The sequence below is a fragment of the Oryctolagus cuniculus genome, chromosome 4, assembly GCF_051225735.1.
Source record: "Oryctolagus cuniculus isolate XC-2025 breed Fujian yellow rabbit chromosome 4, ASM5122573v1, whole genome shotgun sequence".
Lineage (NCBI taxonomy): Eukaryota > Metazoa > Chordata > Mammalia > Lagomorpha > Leporidae > Oryctolagus > Oryctolagus cuniculus.
The window spans coordinates 173595089-173614810 of record NC_142870.1 but is presented as its reverse complement, the minus strand read 5'-3'; the positions used below and the strand labels follow the sequence as shown (position 1 = coordinate 173614810).

At 44.9% G+C, this 19722-nt stretch overlaps 1 protein-coding gene across 7 annotated transcripts in view; it reads right to left on the bottom strand.

The window, feature by feature from the left end:
* GOLGA4 (golgin A4) overlaps window positions 1–19722 on the bottom strand; it is a 126134-nt gene that overhangs the window by 65600 nt on the left and 40812 nt on the right. For all 7 annotated transcript variants that reach the window (XR_016232945.1, XM_051858951.3, XM_089331340.1 and 4 more), the window contains 3 exons: window positions 16086–16400; window positions 13269–13316; window positions 10203–10259 (listed from right to left, as the gene is read on the bottom strand). Coding sequence is in view for 6 of the 7 variants with exons in the window: in XM_051858951.3 (XP_051714911.3) it covers window positions 10203–10259; window positions 13269–13316; window positions 16086–16400 (420 nt within the window). In the remaining variant the exon portion in view is untranslated. The remainder of the gene's footprint in view (window positions 1–10202; window positions 10260–13268; window positions 13317–16085; window positions 16401–19722) is intronic.

The window sequence follows — 19722 nt, the reverse complement described above, 5'->3', positions numbered from 1 at the left end:
CTTTCAAACAAAATAAATCAATCTTAAAAAAAAAAAAAAGGCAACTCTATTTTGTCCTCAGGATATGTCCTTCCTATTTTTTTAAATATTAAAATAAGCTTTCCTTCATGAAATAATGACCATAAAGCAATCTGGTTGCTTATTCTCCATGTCTTTACTTGAAACAAATCAAAGCAGCCCTATTACAGGTCTCCTTCTGCCCATTTCTGGAGGGAACTGGGAGGTAATCCTTCAGTGTACAAAATCCAGAACTCTGATGAGAGTTATCCTCCATTTAACTCCACACATCTCCTTCAAGTAGGTCCTTTACTTTCTTTAAAATTCCTCTCTTCTACATAATTGTCAACCATCTACTTATTCGGGATTCTGTCAGCAGCCCACTAAAACTTCTATACTTCTACACTTCTGTACCATGGTTTTTAGATTTTGTACGTTTCCATCTTCTCATCTAGGTAAGAAGTCTTCAGCTACGCAGGGAGCATCTTTTAATCATGTCCCCTTCACCCTCTCCTGATACCACTACTCAATTCTAGCAAAACACACTCCATAAACAAGAACGACCACTGTTGTAAGGACCTTATGAGCTGTGTACACTTAGATCCCAACTACAGTCCACAGGCTGGCTGGCTGGCAGAATGTCCAGTACCTCCACGGTTGGGAATTTCACCAGTTCTCCAAGTGGACGGTAGTGTCTGGGGTCACTGTGCACTTTTAGTAAGCCCTCTGGGTGGGCACTGTGGCAGGGCAGGCTAAGTTAACACTTGGGATGCCTGCATGCCATGTCAGAGTCCCTGGTTCCGCCTGGCTGCACTGCCCCTCCAATCCAGCTTCCTGCTGATGTGGCTCCGGGGCAGCAGGTGATGGCCCAAGCCCTGGGTCCCTGCCACTCTCATGGGAGACCCACATGGAGTTTCTGGCTCCTGGCTTTGGCTTGACCCAGCCCCAGGTGTTGAACGCATTTCAGGAGTAAACCAATGGACAATCTCTTTTCTTCTCTTCCACAGATGTCACTCTACCTTTAAAGATCAATTATTCTGAATAAATAAATAAATAAATGGTCCCTTTTGGGACAGGCATTTGGCCTAGTCATGAAGACTCCAGTTGAGACACCCATGTCTCACTTCAGGGTGCCTGGGCTCATTTCCTGCTAATGGGCTCCCTGGGAAGCAGCAGGTGATGGCTCAAGTGGTTGGGTCCTTGTCACTCACATGGGAAACTGGAGCTAAGTTGCCAGCTCCTGGCTTCAGCGCGGCCAAGCCTTGGTCCTTGTGGGTATCTGAGGAGTGAACGTGGACAGGAGCTCTCTATTTTTCTTTCTGCCTCTCAAATAAATAAATAAATATTTAAAAGTCCTTCTTTATACTTGTAAGACCTTTGTAAGAACAAATCTAATCCTTCCTTGTGACACCACTTTCAAACTCTGAATCCCACCAAAATCAAATGTCAAACTCTTCCTAGTAAACCTTATTGTCTCCTGCTGTTCTCTATCTCACTAAAGGACATCGCCATTCACTGGGCCACTCAGACCAGGAGCCTCAAAGTGACCTTTACCACTGCCCTCTTCAACCATGGCCAATCATCAGCGAATTATACTAGCGCTACCTTCAAAGTAGGAGGCAAATCTGACCATTTCTCTCCACACTCAATCCCCACCACTAATACTGAAGGTGTCTCCTAACTGGCTCCAGCTCCCTACCACCATTTCCCAAAGAGAAAGTCTCTGACCACCCTTTCTCAAGGCTCACTCAACCTTCATCTCTTTATGTTTGCTTTATTTTTCTTTAGAAGTTCTACTACCTGACATTGTGCTACGGATTTTAAGTATGCCTTACCCACTAGAAAACTTCCTTCATTAGATCAAAGGTGTGTGTGTGTGCCCACGCTTGTGTGTGCACACACACGCATGTGCACATGCATGCACGTGTAAGCTTGAATACAGAAAAAATGATCCAGGTATTTACTAGGTCTGGCACAGTACGTATTTATTAAATACTATGTCTTTTCACATAACAAACCCCCATTCGTCCAACTACTCCCAAAGGACATGATTTCAATCCCCTTTCCCATTCTGCTCACTTTGTTTCTTTAACATTCCAGCAACTTGACTAAAATTGTTTAAAAAACGATGCCAAGTACTGATTTCAAGTCCAATCTTAAAATTCAGCATGTTTCTTGGAGGAATAAAAGCCACATATCAGTCACTCAAGATTTACAATCACCTGACAGTTTATATACTAACTTCAATAATCAAAATCATTCTGCTAAAGCATAAACCTATGGAAGGAAAAAACCTCAGAAATCACAACAAACTATATCTCCAGTTTAGGTTTAAATCAATAATAATTTAGAAAATATTTCCAATTTGGTGCTCCCTCCCTTTCAATAGTTAGTTCAACATAGCCCCTCTTCAACTTACAAAAACAAGATACTGGATTGTAATAAAATTGCCATAAAATATCTACCCCTCTATTCTTTTAAAACACAATTAAACTGGTTGTATAAATGGAAACCTTATGAAAGAACAAGTAAGAAAACACTGTTGGGGCTAGCGCTGTAGTGTAGCAGGTAGTTACTGCCTGCAGTGCTGCCATCCCATATGGGTGCCACAAAACCTGGCTACTCTACTTCCAATCCAGGTCCCCACTACAGCCTGGGAAAGCAGCAGAAGATGGCTTCTTGGGCCCCTGAACCCAAGTGGGAGACCTGGAAGAAGCTCCTGGTTCCTGGCTTCCAATCAGCCCAGCTCTGGTCATTGAGGTCATCTGGGAAGTGAACTAGTGGATAGAAGATAGATTGATCAATCAATCGATCTCTCGGCCGGTACCGCGGCTCACTAGGCTAATCCTCCGCCTGCAGCGCTGGCACACCGGGTTCTAGTCCCGGTCGCGGCTCCGGTTCTGTCCCAGTTGCTCCTCTTCCAGTCCAGCTCTCTGCTGTGGCCTGGGAGTGCAGTAGAGGATGGCCCAAGTGCTTGTGCCCTGCACCTGCATGGGAGACCAGGAGGAAGCTCTAGATAGGCACAGTGCGTCGGCCGCAATGCACCGGCCGTAGCAGCCACTTGGGGGATGAACCAACGGAAAAAGGAAGACCTTTCTCTCTCTCTCTCTCTCTAACTCTGCCTGTCAAAAAAAAAGAAAAAAAAAGAAAAAAGAAATCAATCTCTCTCTGCCTCTGCCTCTCTATAACTCTGCCCTCCAAATAAATAAATAAATCTTTTAAAAAAAAAGAAGAAGAAGACACGGTCGAAGCCCATCTCTGAAGTGAAAGGCAAGGTCTGGTTGGGATGCACATTTTCAATGTGTATTTACAGTATTTGATCTGTTCAGCACAACAATAAGTGGCTCTGTAATAAACTTGTAAATATACAACCAATTCAATAATTCTATTATTGGCAATTTAGATTACTTCTAAAGTTTTGTAAACTCTTGCATTAACATTCTTCTAAGCATTAGTTTCACAAGGTCGTTATATAAAAGTTCTGATGCATGAAATGCATCTAATATCTTTAACTTTCACTAATTTTTTATCGCAGCCCTTTGTTTCCCACCATGGTCAGAGGTGATCTCAAGCTGAAAAAAATGAACATTCCTTGTCTGTGGTTAGCTCGAGAACACCACTGCGGACAGAAAACGGCATCTGGCAAGCCTGGGTAAGCACGTGCCACACACAGGCAGAGGGCAGAAAGGAGGAAAGATCGAAGGCGACGCTTTGCTTCATTCTCCACTTAACTGACCTGGAAAGCAATGAGAACCCTTCCTACCTAAAGGAACCCATAGTCTGCAAAATGCATTTACCTCTTCCCCCCATGTATAGGGCTTTTATGTTATAAGAGTCGTGATCAGGCAAAGACATGAGAGGAAATGTTTCTGCTTACCTTTTTTTCCTTTTTCCATGATTTAAAAATGTCTAATATGGTTGATACAGAAATAAGACATGTGCCTACACAGAGCTATTTCTTTGTCACCTAGAAATTACTATGAAAAATGCTCATGAATTCCACCTATGCATATTTTCATAACCACACAGGAAAGAAGAAACACTAGGAATAATTGTTGAATGTCTTAATATAGCAAAATAAAGGCGTCACACTCCAGTGTGGCCTATTACTAAAGTACCCAGGAACACGTAACTTTACAGCTTTCTGGGTTCTATTATTAGGGGGAAGTGCTCCTCCTCATAAACAAACGCTCTCCAGGCGTGTACTTGGGTGCAGAAGTCAAGAGGCTGCTTGGGAGGCTCCCACCCCAACCGCAGTGCTCAGGACAGAGCCACAGCTCTGCTTCCTGCTGAAGCACAGCCTTGCAGGCAGCAAGGACGACCGAGTACTCGAGGTCCCTGCACCCGTGTGGGAGATCTGCACTGAGCTCCTCGCTCCTGGATCCTGGCAGCCTGCACCAGCCCTGGCTCGAGTGGGCATCTGGGGAGTAACTAGTGAGTGGGAATTCTCTGTCTCACTATCTCTATCTCTGTCTGAAGTAAATATTTTTAAAAAGTATCTAGAAGAGCTGCTGTTGTGGTAAGGCGGGTAAAGCTGCCACCTGTGACACCGGTGTCCCACGTGAGCACAGGTTTCAGTCCTGGCTGCTCCATTTCCGATCTAGCTTCCTGATAGAGGGAAGGCAGCAGAAGATGGCCCACACTTGGGTCCTTGCCACCCACCTGAGAGACCCGGAAGAAGCTCCTGGCTCCTGCCTTCAGCCTGGCCCAGTTCTGGCTGTTGCAGCCTTCTGGGGAGTGAACCAGTGGATGGAAGATCAATCGATCTCTCTCTTTCTCTCTCTCTCCTTTTCTCTTTCTCTCTCTCTCTCTCTCTCTCTCTCTCTCTCTCTCACACACACACACACACACACTCTGTCTCTAACTCTTTCAAATAAATAAAATCTTTAAAAGATAAATTTAAAAGTAAAAGTATCTAGAATTCTTACTGATCTACCTAGTATTTAAATGTAAACGCTGAGTAAATTTTTCTTTGTATAAATGGAGTCAAAATTTTAGTTGAGAAATATATGCAGGCTACGATGGGGGAGGGGGAGTGGGAGAAGGGGATGCGGCTTTGTGGCGTAGCTGGTAAAGACACTGCCTGTCATGGAAAGACAAGACTCTGTGACAAAAAAATTTCCTACATGGAGAATCTCTGTGAGACCTCAGAGGAAAGAAAGGGTCATCAAACAAAGAGACACTCTTATCTGAAGAGAGAAGAGAACATCCACTTTGCTTATGGCCATGTCCAAATACCAATGGAGTCTGTGGTCACAAAAGGCTTCCACAGCTTTGGCAGCCCATGGCAAGAGCCTCAGATGATCTCTGGCATCATAAAAAAAAGAGTGTTCATTGTTAAAGGAACAACAGTAGTCACTGTGTACCTGCTCCCAGGTAGGACCGCTGTCCCTGCTGAATTGTAATACGATAATTGACCGCAAATTCTCTCCCCAAACTGTACTCTGTATGTTGTGTGTGGGCTTGGGTGCAAACTGTTGAAGTCTATGATTAGCATAGAGTTGGTCCTCTGTATATAAAGTCATACTAAAAATGAACCATAATGAATAATGGAGAAAGAGATGGGAGAGGGAATGGGAGGTGGGATGGGAGCTGGGGGTTGGGGTGGGATATGGGGGAAAGAACCACTATATTCCTCAAGTTGGATCTATGTAAGAATGCATTCATTAAAAAAAATTTTCAAGACAAGACACTGCCTGTGACACCAGCGTCCCATATGGGTGCCAGTTTGTGTCCCGCCTGCTCTACTTCCAATCCAGCTCCCTGCCGCTGGCCTGAGGAAGGCAGCATCAGATGTTCCAAGTGTTTGGGCCCCTGTCACCCACAAGGGAGACCTGGATAAAGCTCCTGGCGCCTGGCCTGGCCCAGCCCTGACCGTTGCAGACATCTGGGGAGTGAACCAGCAGTTGGAAGCGCGTGCTCTCTCTCTGTAACTCTGACTTTTACAATTAGTGAAGATGGGTACCAAATAGGCATTTACTCCTTTCTTACTTCCCCTTTCCCTTATTCGCTATCTCTTGGCCATGTCACTGACCATAAATTCATTAGAGGGAGAGCAGCAGGCAGAATAATGCCCACCCTCAAGATGGTCATGTCCTCATCCCTGAAACTGAACGTGTTACCTTATGTGGCAAAAAAGAACCTAGAGGTATGGTTACAGGAAGGGCCCAGGATGGGGAGACCACCCTGAATTACCTAATCGTATCCAGCCTTGAAATCGGAGAACTTCGCTGAGTTCAGAATGAGCATGGAAGGGTCACAGACGACACAGTGCCGGTTTTGAGGACACACAAGGGCCCCAAGTCCAGGAACGTGGGTGGCCTCAAGAAGCTGGAAAAGGCAAGGGAGCAGACTCTGCCACAGAGCTCCCAGAAAGGAACGCAGCTCCACCAACACTGGCTTTAGTCACAGGAGCCCAGTGTCAAACTTCGGAGACAATGACTTGCTGGTGTTGTAAGCCATTTCATGTATGCTCATGTGTTGCAGCACAATGGAGAACTAATACTGGTGAGCAGGTAATAAAAAAACTCATAAATTTGTAACTCTGATAAATACTTCCCAAGAAGATAAACATACTGCATAAAATCATGCATTCAGACTAATGCTAAAAGAAGCCCTTAGCTGTCATGCTCCCTGTCTCTGCCTGTACACCCTTTCCCTGGCTGCCAGAAAAGGAGCGCTGCAGATCCAACTGACGGCTCAGAGTACTCACAGGGCCCATCTCTGAATGGTGAACAAACTTCTTACCGCAGGGAAGCGTGGTGGGGCATCTTTTCAGCCACATCTCCCATACAGGTTTTCTTACTCCTTGACACATGCAATTGGATAGATGTGTTAGGCAGAGACCTATGAATAAGCCTGACAACACTCGTTCTGTGCTTTAGAGAAAATATAGGGGGGCTGGCACTCTGATGCTGTAGGTTAATCCTTGGCCTGCAGTGCCGGCATCCCACATGGACGCCAGTTCTAGTCCCGGCTGCTCCTCTTCTGATCCAGTTCTCTGCTACGGCCTGGAAGGGCAGTAGAAGATGGCCAAAGCGCGTGCGCCCTTGCGGGAGACCCAGAAGAAACTCCTGGCTCCTGGCTTCAGACCAGCCCAGCTCCAGCCACTGTGGCCATTTGGGGAGTGAAGCAGCAGATGGAAGACCTTTCTCTCTCTGTCTCTCCCTCTCACTGTCTGTAACTTTACCTCAAATAAAATTTTTTTTAAAAAAAAGAAAGGAAAATATAGGAAGGAGGCCTGCCTTCACTAAGAGCCAGTACTGAGGAATGCCACTCAGGTGCTTACCCATTAGTAAAGCAAGGGTCTATTTCCCACTCAGCTGTGTTTCTCTGACAATAGCTCCCCTAGTCAAAGAGTCCATAGTGGAGGAGGATAAGAAAAAGGAAAAAAAAAAACAAACAACAGGTGTTCCTGTGTCTCCAGTTATAATGCCAGTATAAACACTCTCAAAACCCAACACCTAACCTCAAGTGTAAAATAAAGCAGGGCGGGGGGGAGGTAAGAGGATGTCCTAGCCATACTCGCTCACTTCTCCCAACTTCTGACTGCACACCCACATATGCTTTTGAGTACCGACATTACTATAATGCCATCTTCAAATCAAAGGAGAAACGTGGAGTCTCGGGCAGACCAGGGGCCAAGGTTTTTGTTCCTAGTCTTATCACTTCAGAAGTGAGTATAAATTCTGTGAAGGTGTGAATCCAAAAACAGCTATGCAAACTTTCATTAAGAAAGGTTATCTGCAGCTATTTGTATCAGAGGCCAATGCTTGGTCTTATTGACATCACTAAGATAAGCACTGGTTTTCTTTTTTTTTTTTTTTTAATTTGACAGGTTCCATTGGTTTACTCCCCAAATGGCTGCCACGGCCGGTGCTGCACCGATCCAAAGCCAGGAGCCAGGTGCTTCCTCCTGGTCTCCCATGCAGGTGCAGGACCCAAGCACTTGGGCCATCTTCCACTGCCCCCACCCCGGGCCACAGCAGAGAGCTGGACTGGAAGAGGAGCAACTGGGACTAGAAGCCGGCGCCCATATGGGATGCTGAGGCCACAGGCGGAGGATTAACCAAGTGAGCCACGGCGCCGGCCCCAACACTGGTTTTCAAAGTCACGCTTGGAATGTTTTAAGGGATTATTTGGATATTGTGGTAAATTACATAAACTCTCTTGTATCAGCGCGCACGCATGCACACACACACACACACACACAGCAAGAACTTAACTATATAAAAACTGTTGCAAGAGACAAGAATCAAACATGGTTACCAGTAAGGATAAAATTTTAGTAATGCAACATAAGAAATCTCTAGATAACTGTGATGGCCAATTCAGGCAATAGTGTGTCACTAGCAAAGCAACAAAGGGTCCTTTGCAGAACCATGTGGCTGGTGCTGATGACATTACCACTCAAGGGGAATCATCTCTACCTCCTTATTTTCTCCTCCCACAAATATACTAGCTCTCTGCAGTTACTATTTATGTCTATTATTCTATCTGACTCTTTTTAAACCTACTTACACTTTCAACATTTTGTGTGTGTATATAAATATATTTTTTTAAGATTTATTTATTTATTTATTTATTTGAAAGTCAGAGTTACACAGAGAGAGGAGAGGCAGAGAGAGAGGTCTTCCATCCGCTGGTTCACACACATGCAACTGGCCACAATGGCTGGAGCTGTGCCTATCCAAAGCCAGGAGCCAGGAGCTTCTTCCAGGTCTCCCATGCAGGCACAAGTGTCCAAGGACTTGGGCCATGCTTTCCCAGGCCATAGCAGAGAGCTGGGTTGTAAGAGGAGCAGCTGGGTCTCGAACTGGCACCCATATGGGATGCTGGCACTGGAGACAGTGGCTTTACCCAGTGTGCCACAGCGTCAGCCCCCATTTTGTATATATTTTGAGCTAATAAATTCCATAAATTATACAGTGTTAGCCCTGCTAATATACTAAACTCTGATTTTCCCTCAAGCTACATGTTTCAAACTTCTCATCGTGGCCCTGATTTTGGTAATAAATTAACAGGAAGTAGCAAAACAAAGATCATGAGGAACATTCATAACAAAAATAGGCAAGAAGTACAAGAAGTATCTCCTACGGTTAGGTAATGATGAAATGATTCCAAACACTTACACAGTATGCTTCGTGACATTTTTGTTTTAGAGCGCATCTCTCCCACCCTTCAGGAGTACATCTTCCCAGACCCATACCTGAGCGTGCAGAAGGACACCCCTGCCCCAGATTTCCTGCTGCGTGAGTCACTGACCTAGTTACCAATCTCAGTCACCGGACTTCAAAACATATCAACGCAAGAGTCTGACCAACACTCGGATGGCTTAGCTGCGACAGGGCAACCCTGTGACAGGTTTGCCAGCGCTGCCTCCTGTGCCATCCAGGAGCTCCACGGTGTGGCAGAGAAGCACTGGGAAAGGCACACCTCCAGCCATATCCAGAGCCCTCCACAGAAGCCGGGCCCGCGCGGCAGCCGGCCTTGAAGGATACGCCCTCGCCAGCTGCTCACATCACTCTCCCCTCCTTTGCATGGCAATCAACCATGTGATGTGTGAAATCACACTTGGGTCACCTGCCATTTCCACCACATACAACACCCACAAACACCAAAACATAAACAAGGCAGCATCAACAATAGCAGAAGGAAGCAATATGGTATCAAGTGGACCCAAGAGCAAAGGACCCCGAAAAGTCAACAAGTACTCACTGCAAAGCACAGCAGGCTAGCGGGAGGCAGGGGGTTGAAACCAGCCGTCCTGCCCACTCAGAGGGCAAGAGGGCCCCCAGTAAGACACAAAGGAGCATCAACAGACCAACCCCTAAGAAAACCTCCCCCCAAAACTACAATGGACCTGGATTATTATTTTATTTCACCATAAAGATGGCTGGCTAGAGAAAGCAAAAAGAAGCCTGAAACACCAGAGGGACAGCTGAACTCTAGAAGCTACCACCAACTGTTCAGGCAGACAAACAACATTCTGGTACTAACTAGGACGTTCTCACACTGTTAATTCTGACAACACATGTGTTTGGAAAACCATGCATTTAAAAACTCTTAAAAGATAATCTTGGCTTTGTAACCTGGGTAGATTATTATAATTAAGTGCATATCAAACTACCCTAACACATATAATAGTTTGGATAAATATAAAGGATTTAATTACTGTTCTTTAAGTACTAATCACTGAAACTTACCTCTCTTAATTCTCCAATTCTCCGAAGTGCTTTATCTTGACTCTGACTTAATATACCCTTTAATTAAAAAAAAAAAAAAGGTTAAACAAAACTGCATGGCATGGTAATGCAAAATAAATCAAAATAGTTACTTTAAAAATATTACAACTGTTGAGGATGATGCTGTGGCAAGCAGGCTAAACTGTGGCTTGCAATAAACAGCCACACCCTATATCAGAGCACCAGCTGGCATCCTGGCTACTTCACCTCAGATCCAGCTCCCTGGGAAAGCAGCATATGATAGCCAAGTACTGAGCCCCTGCCAGCCACATGAAAGAACCAGATGGAGTTCCAGGCTCCTGGTTTGGGCCTGGCCCAGTTCTGGCTACTGCAGCCATTTGGGGAGTGAACCAGCAGATGCAAGCTCGCTCGCTCGCTCCCTCTCTCTCTCCCCTCTCCCATCTGTCACCCTGTCAATTTTGCCTTTCAAATAAAGAAATAAATCTCAAACTTTTAAAAATTACAGCTTTCAGAGCTGAAACTTTATGACCATGTTGGAAATCTGTTAAATGTTAGTGGTTATACAACTCTATACCCTTGTTAAAATACATAGGCAAGTAAATCAAACAAGAAGTAAATTTTATTATTATGTCAATTATAAAAATAAAAAAGTTCAATCAAATTTCAAATGCAATGTATTTCACTGTAACCTATAATGTGTGGAATATATCAATTACCAGCCTGTTCTAACGGTTTTTGTGACTTAAAAAGAAACAGTTCTTGGGGCTGGTGTGGCATCGTGGGTACAGCTGCCGTGTACGATGCCAGCATCCCATAGGGAAACCAGTTTGAGTCCTGGCTGCTGTACTCTCAATCCAGCTTCCTGGCAATGGCCTGGGAAAAGCAACAGAAGATGGCCCAAGTGACTGGGCCCCTGCTACCGACATGGAAGATGTCGAAGAAGCGCCTGGCTGCAGCCTGGTCCAGCCTTGGCCACTGCAGCCATTTGGGGAATGAACCAGCAAACAGAAGCTATCACTCTCTCTCTCTAACTCTGCCTTTCAAATAAATAAATGCATAAAAAAATATTTTTTCAAAAATAAATAGTTCTTATTTATATTAAAGCAAAGAGTTGAGGGACACTATAGATGGCTAAATTATTAATCATACATAAGAATCAAAAAGCTAAAAGAGTAATACTGAAAGATGAAATGACTCTTTCTTGAGGAGTATGCCTTCCACTTTTGGAAGAAAATAAACTTGTAAAGTTACCATCTATGGAAACAAAAAAAAATCCATTCTTGTTCAATATTCCTACACCGAAGAAAGAAACAGAGTGACCTGGAGCTTCCCTGGTGTGTGTGGAGTGACAACAAAAAGGCAGGGACTCAGGTAGGCAATGTTTGCGCATGGTCAGGAGAATGTGGCTGGATTGCATTTGTGTTCCCTTGTATGTGAATAAAACTAAAACCAAAGGTTTTTTTTCCCTAAAGCCATGAGCACAGGTTTTATTTATTCAATTTCAAATACAGGTTTTAAACACAGGAAGATAAATGCTGAAAAAGGCAGTTTGCAGTAATTTTACAACCACATGACCTGGAGCCCAGCTGCCGGGAAGTGGCCCCTACCTGTTTCAGACTGTGCAACACTGAACGCGCCAGGAGCCAGGAGCCAGGAGCTTCTCCCAGGTTTCCCACGTGGGTGCAGGCGCCCAAGGTCTTGGGCCATCTTAAACTGCTTTCTCAGGCCATCAGCAGGGAGCTGGATAAGAAGTGGAGCAGCTGGGTCTTGAACTGGCATCCATATGGGATGCCGGCGCTTCAGGCCAGGGCGTTTACCTGCTGTACCACAGTGCAAGCCCCATTGCAATAATCTAATTTTCATTCTTTAGTGTGTACAATTAGAACACTAAATTAGCAATGAATAGCTGTAACCATTCTGAACTGATTACATTCAAGAAAAAAGAATGGAAATTGAATGCTGTATTTATTAGTGGTTAAAAGGTATGGCAGATTAATTATTTTAAATAAATCCCAGGAGAAACAAATTAATTTTACCAAAGCCCACTTTAAAAATTTTGAGTTAGGTAATTAGCTTCGTTAAGATACAAATGCTAAACTATTTGAAATCACTTTTAAAATATTTTTTATTTTACTGGGCCAGTGCTGTGGTGAAGCAGGTTAACGCCCTAGCCTGAAGTGCCGGCATCCCATATGGGTGCCAGTTTGAGAGCCAGCCGCTCCACTTCTGATCCAGCTCTCTGCTATGGCCTGGGAAAGCAGTAGAAGATGGCCCAAGTCCTTGGGCCCTGCACCTGCGTGGGAGACCCCAAGGAGGCTTCTGGCTTCAGATCGGTGCAGCTCCGACCCATTGCAGCAAGTTGGGGAGTGAACCATCAGATGGAGGACCTCTCTCTCTCTGCCTCTCCTCTCTCTGCATAACTCTGACTTTCAAATAAATAAATAAATCTGAAAAAAATTTTATTTTAAAAACACAGCAAACTGATAGCACCATTTGAACTGGAGTAGATATTTCCCCTTAACACTGATGTGCAGTGGGATATTTCTGGCCACAAGCAGGATGGCAGACTGGGGCCAAAGGCGGGTCGCCCAGAAAAGCTATAATAGTAGCTTCTTATCCCCACATGTAACAGCCTCAGAAAATGGTGATTTTAGAAGACAGGATGCTTGTTTTTAGAATCTTATAAAATGCTAAGCAACAGAGACACCTGCAGAAATTTAAAGCAGGGGGGGAAACATAGACAGCTCAGTGTCTCTTTACTACTAACCCAAGAAAGCAACCTGCAGACAGAGACGAGGGAACACACTCGAAGGAGGCAAATGTGATTTAAATCCAAACCTCTTGAACACTGTAGGGACCTAAAACTGAAGTGCATCCCTAACAAATGTAAAATCTCAAGGATGTCTCATTCACTCTCTTCATCAAAACCTCCCAAAACAGTAAAATGGGTTATATATTGTAATGATATGGAGAATTATTAAAAAGGGACAGTCAGAAATATCTTACTGTAACATCCTCTGACTGTAACATTGCATGACTCAACAATAAAGCAAATACATCACTTACCTGTAGCTTTTTCTTCTCTCTCTGAAGAGTCTGATAAGCTGTAACAAGCTAAAATAAAGTCATCAATAATGTTAGTTATTCTTAAACAAGTGGCATTATACTAAACTCTCAAATAATTCTAACATATCTCTATGACAGTCAAAAGACATATAAATGAGAAGGGCCTTTTATTAACAACTCAACCTAATTAGATGCACAACAGGAAACACCTCTTTCTAAAAAACAAAACGTGACTTGACTGTAAGACACAAGCTCTCTGCACGACTCCCCCTAGACACATCTCTCTTTAAGCTTCAGAACCTAACTTCACAGGTGGGGATTCGAACCTGGAGGCAGGAGGCTAGTCAAACTAGTCAGACTCCATCAGCGACGTCCCCTGGGAGTCTGTGGAAAAGCAGGTTCCTGGCGAGAACTGAGTGAGAATGGGAAGGGAGGGTGGGACCAGGACTACTTCAAGAAGCTCCCCAGCTGCCTCATAACTGATACCTAGAAGTCCCTTACAGTGACAGGCCCTGTACTACGTCTGCAAAACTCTGGGGGAAAGCTTACAACTGAGCCGGGCAAGGTGATCATTCAAACATCAAAGATGTACTCAACCAAAATGCAACGTTCTCGCCCACTCGCGCCATCAGCCCCTAAGCGGCAGAGCGCTGCACATCTGCAGGAGTGAGTGGCTCCGGTGGATCACGGGGGCTGCTTCATGAAAGCCCGAGTGGTCTCTGAGGAGAAGGCTGCAGGCAGCTCTAGAGGAAGCACACCTCTGCTCTCCGTCCTGCCAGTCCCCTTTGAGGGCTGTGCGCTGGGTGCCCCCAAACGCCCCCTCGCGTCTTGAGTCAAGAGGCAGGGAGCAACGGAAGGTGAGGCAGAAGCAGACGTAAGGAGACAGAGACAAAAGTCTGCTTATGGAGGAGGAGACAAGGGCTGTGGGCGCTTTGGTCCCTACTACGCTACTTGGTTGTACCTGAAGCAGCACAGGATGGCTGAAACAGCCAGAAAGACCCAGAAGCCAATCAACACTGCCAACTACCACCTGTGTGGCCTTAAACACATTACTGCATCTCCTTGAGTCTCCCAATCCCTTTTCTACAAAACAGAGCTAACTACTGTCTACTTCATGGGCATGGTGCAAAAGCAAAGGAATTACAAATATAAAATACACAGTATCTGGCATACAGCAATATTAATTATACTGCTGCCTCAGCTTCACACTTAAAAGCTGTGGATAAGTTACTGAAGGTAACATAAATATAAACAAGCAAAAAGATTCTAGACTAGTATTAACTGTGGTGTAAATTAAAGAGAGCGAGACAGAGAGAGACAGAGACAGAGACAGAGAGAGAGCGAGAGCGAGAGCGAGCGAGCATTCTTAGAGGAAAAAGCTGCCTGACTGCACAAGTGCCCCCTGGGATCCGGGGGCTACTGTGCTATTCACACACCCTGAAATCCCAACAGTACACGTCCTTTAAGACAGTCAGGGACAACTTCCTCCAGAAGGGCTCACCGAGGAAGAAGGGTTTCAACAGGACAGGACAGGAATCGAGGGAGGGCAAGAGACACAATTCAGCTGGAAAGGAAAGAGCCATGTTCCTGAAGGACCAAAGAGAGACACGGAGCAGCAGCTCTTCCTCCCGGAGATGGACAAGGACTGTCACCCTCAGAAAACCCTCACAGAAGGGGCAGGCATTGGTGGTGGAGAAGATGCTGCCTGGGATGCCCATATCCTGTATCTGAGATCCTGGGCTCCTTTCCCAGCCTACCTCCACCTGCAGCTTCCTGCCAATGCCCCGTGGGAGGCAGCAGGTGATGCGTCAAGTACTTGGGGCCCTGCCACCCATGTGGAAGACTCAGATGAAGTTCCAGGCTCCTGAATTCAGCCTACCCTGAATGTGGGTATTTAGGGAGTACACCAGTGGGTGGAAGGTCTTTGTGTATGGGTGGGGTGTGGATGTCTGTCTTTCTCTCCTTCTTTCTGCCTCTCAAATAAAATAATTTAGAACTTATTTATTTATTTGAAATCAGAGCTACAGAGAGAAGGAGAAAGAGTGTTCATCTGTTGGTTCATTCCCCAGGTAGCTGCAATGGCCAGGGTAGAGCCAGATTGAAACCAGGAGCTTCTTCAGGTCTCTGGGTTCAGGGGCCCAGATATTTGGGCCATCTTCCACTACTTTCCCCAGGCCATCAGCAGGGAGCTGGATCGGAAGTAAAGCAGCCAGGACTTAAACAGGTGCCCATACGGGATGCTGACATCACTGGCAGTGGCTTTACCCACTATGTCACAATGCTGGCCCCACAATAAATATTTTTAAAATGAAAAAAAAGAAGATTCATAAAAGGCAAAAGCATAAATGAAGGCACAATCAGAAAGAACCAAATCTGAAGATCAACAGACACCTAAAATACAACTGGAGTCCATCAAAATGGGAATCTGGTTGGCAGATTTTGGAGCCGTGGTACTTAAATCTGAACAAGGGAGGGTATGTGAGGAGGAAGGCGGATGAGCTCTATACTGGGTGTCAAGTGACCTGGAAGAGGAGGGTGGAAGAGAAAGGGACAGGGAACGGGAGTCTCAGAAGGGTATGGACCTGCTGCAGGGCCTCTGTAGCACTGAAGATCTGCACTAAGACCTCGCCACAGACTACCTACCATCACAACCAGAGTGTCTGGGGAGCCCAGTTGAGCTAAAGATGCACAGGGTTGTAAAAGCAATATAGTAAAGTAAATGAAGAGAACAAGGAGGAAGATTCTGTTGATTAGTGACCTCCCACTCTGATCTGCTTATCGTTCTATCTACTGGGAACAAAAGGGCCAGGCCCGTACCTCGGAGTACTTTCCTCTGTAGCTACTCAGGCTTCGCTCCATTCTTCGCAAGCGCTGAATCAACTGTTCTTTGTTGAGACCGTCTGAACTCCCCAGCGAGTCTTCGGCCTCACTCTCCATATCAGAGGGCGGATCAAAGGTGGCAGTGGAACAGTCCAAGTCAAGTCGATTCAGGGACTCCCTGGAAGATGTGCGTACCAAAGACTCCTTGGAAGAAGATCGGAATAGAGACTCCTTTATGGGACTTCGAAACAAAGACTCCATGGAAGGCACCCGGAGCTGGAGCTTCTGTGCGAAAGTCTGTGCATCACCTGCCTGCAACCAAATCCCAGCAGAACACGTGGGTTAAAATACATGTGTGTGTTTCCATTATCCTCTACCACCAGCAAGGAGCCAGAAAAGCACTAGGAAATGCAGTCTATATTCACGACATTTTATATACTACACTGGTTTATGAAAAACAGAAGGCAGCTGGCTATTTCTGAAAAAGGACTGGACCAGGAATCGGAGACTGTGGTGCGGGTCCCAGGTCTGTCAGTCATCGTCCCAGGTGACCTCACAGGTATGTTGTGAGGGTCATCAACTATCCTGTGAGCTCCTGTGTGACTTAGAATACATACTTCTCAATGTATGCATATGTTTGCACAAGGCCTTTGGAAGCAAACCATGAAGGACAAATGCCCTAAGTGAACACAGGGTCTCTGAGGAGTAGGATTTGGGATAGCTTTTTCTTCTCATTTTTATATTTTTCAGTACTTTGATTTTTTTAAGAAAATAAACAAGTTTTATCTCCATACTGGAGGAAGAGGAAGGTTTTAAGTGGAAGGAAGGACTCGTATGTTAAAACAATTTAAGAACATTTTACTGATATTCCATTTTCAGCCACTCCTGACCCACGAAAAATGCACTTTTTAGTTCACAGCAGACAATATTCTTGTAAAAATGCCCTAGGACAAACCGGCGAAGCAAGTTCAAAGAATGCTAGAAACAGCTGGTATTTTAGGTCAGCCAGAAGTCAACACACAGTGTAAAAGTCCGGGGTTCTCAGATGCTGATGAACTTAGCTGTCACATCTCGTATGTTTGGGAGTCTCATTTTTAAGTGTAGTGATTCAGTCTGCAGGCTGCCGAGAGGGGCTGCTTACGTTCAAATCCAGGCATCGTCACGGCGCTCTGCATGACCCTGACCAACTTCCTTAACCTCTTAGTCCTGTTTCCTGCTCTGTACATGCAAATGACAAAAATGATGATACAGCACCATCCACTTCACCTGGCTGCCCCAAGGACTGAATGCCTTACAAAATGTTTACAATGTGACAAACAATTATTGTTATTAGACAAAGAGACTAAAAAAGATGCTGAATCAAATAAAAGACAAACTTGTAAATAAGAATGTCATCACAGCACACAGCAGAACCTTCCAGCTTAGGAGCCAGGAGCACAGGCTGTATCTCCCCCACTTTATGGACAGGCACTTTGGGCAAGTCACTTAACCATTCTGTGCCTGTCTCCACCTATTAAATGGAGATAACAGACAGCACACATCTCATAGGGTAGTTGAGAAGAATAATAAATACATGGCTTGAGGTCAACACTCAGTATTACCTACAGGTAGAATCTAATCTTGCCCTCCTCCTTGCCACCACACCCTGTTCTTGCTCAGAGCAACCACTCGCCCCAGTAACAATATTTACCTTCTCAAACACAAACTAAAGCCACAATGAGATACAACCCCACACTCATCAGAATGGGAAAATACAAAGTGTTGACAAAGATGTACAGCCAGCTATTCTGAAGAACTGTTTGTCAGTATTTAAATCTAAAATAGATAGCTTGAGCCACCAATTTCAGTCATTAAGGGTACACTATCAGAAATGTGTAAAGATGTTTAGTAAGATACAGACTAGGACGTTCCAAATAGCACTATAAAAAATAGCCTCAAACTCAAAACTTAAAATTACTTTATAGTAGTATGAATTGAAAAGAAAAAAAAATCATACTATATTCATTACCAGAATGAAGGCAATGAGAACGAATGATTCATAGCCAACCACAAGAAACAAGACAGATACATCTCACAGAGTACTGAGGAAATAAACCCACTTTTGATTCCACTTACATAAAATTCAAAAACAGGCAAAATTAAACAACAGTGTTAGAAGTCAAATACTGGTTACCCTGGGGATGGAGGGGAGGATCCGGAAGGGAACACAAGGGCTTCTGGGGGGTTAGTAAGTTCTGATTTTAAGTCTTGGTGCTGGATATAAAGGTGTCTTTGGTTTGTGAAAATCCAGAAAATTACATATGAATGTATTATACTTTTATGTGCAAATATATGTGCATTATGATATTTTATTAGACTTCAATTATTTTTAAATGCACTTTCCCCAGACTCTCTCACCTAGAAGTAGGCCATATGACCAAGTTTGTCCAATAATACATATTAAATGGGAAAACCTTCAGGATGGAATCCTGTGGGACGATTACTGATTTACTGAGAAAACAGATCTGCCTTTTGTCCCTGTCTTCAGCCTTTCCCCCTGCCTAGAATGGAGATGCAGTATCTGGAAAGCCATACGTATTTGTAAGAGTGGAAGGCAAGTAATAAGGATGGGCCAGGTTAGGGGAGACCGGGACAAGAAGCTAAGGGGAGACAGTGGGTCTTTCTGTCCACCTGGCTATCTGGAGGCCTTCTGAGACATGAAGAACTAAACTCCCACTGGCACCCACTGTTGTCAGTTTCTGGCACTCAAGACCTTCTCTCACTCCTTTTGTTAAAAAGTGATGGAGGTTAGGAAGGTGGAAATGCACAGTAAAAGCAAATACACACACCCGCTTAACTGCTTTGTCTACCCGCTTAACTGCTTTGTCTCCCCACTTCCCACTGTCCCCATGCACTTCTCTGTGTCAGTTACCCTTCATCAGCAAATCTGCAGTGGCCCTCTGACTCTGGCCGCAAATCTCTTACCAACCTGCTCCTGCCACACTGTCACCAGGACTGATTTTTTTTCCTTTTATTTTCAAAAAAAATTTATTATTTAATTGAAAAGCACAGTGATATAGAGGAGAGGAAGAAGGAGCTCTCCCATCTGCTGGTTCACTCCCCACATGGCCGCAACAACCAGGGCTGGTCCAGGCCAAAGCCAAGAGCCTGGAACCCTGCAGATGGCAGGGGCCCAGTGACGTAGGCCACTGCTTTCCTAGGTGTGTTAGCAGGGAGCTGGATCAGAAGCAGAGCAGCCAGGACTCAAACCAGCCCTCTTGTATGGGATGCCGGTGCTCAGGAGGCACCCCAGCACAATTAGCTACAACAGCGGTCCTACCAAGAATGACTTTCTGATTGCAATTCTCAAACACATCACATGGACTCTCATTTAACATTAAGCTCCCAAGATCCAATTTCCTGTAAATCCATCCTTCCATGCAATAAACACTTGCTGTGCCTTGAGCAAAAGCACTGTGATGTGCCTCAAGACCTGTGCCCACACTTCCTCCTGAAAACAGAAATGCTAACAACTCAGTTCTTGCGGGAAACGTGAGACCCCATCCATCAGAAGTGTCCATTCTTACGGCCTAAGCACTTTACCAGGACCACTACCAGAGCATTCCCTGTACTCTGGTATTTATGGGGCCAGTGC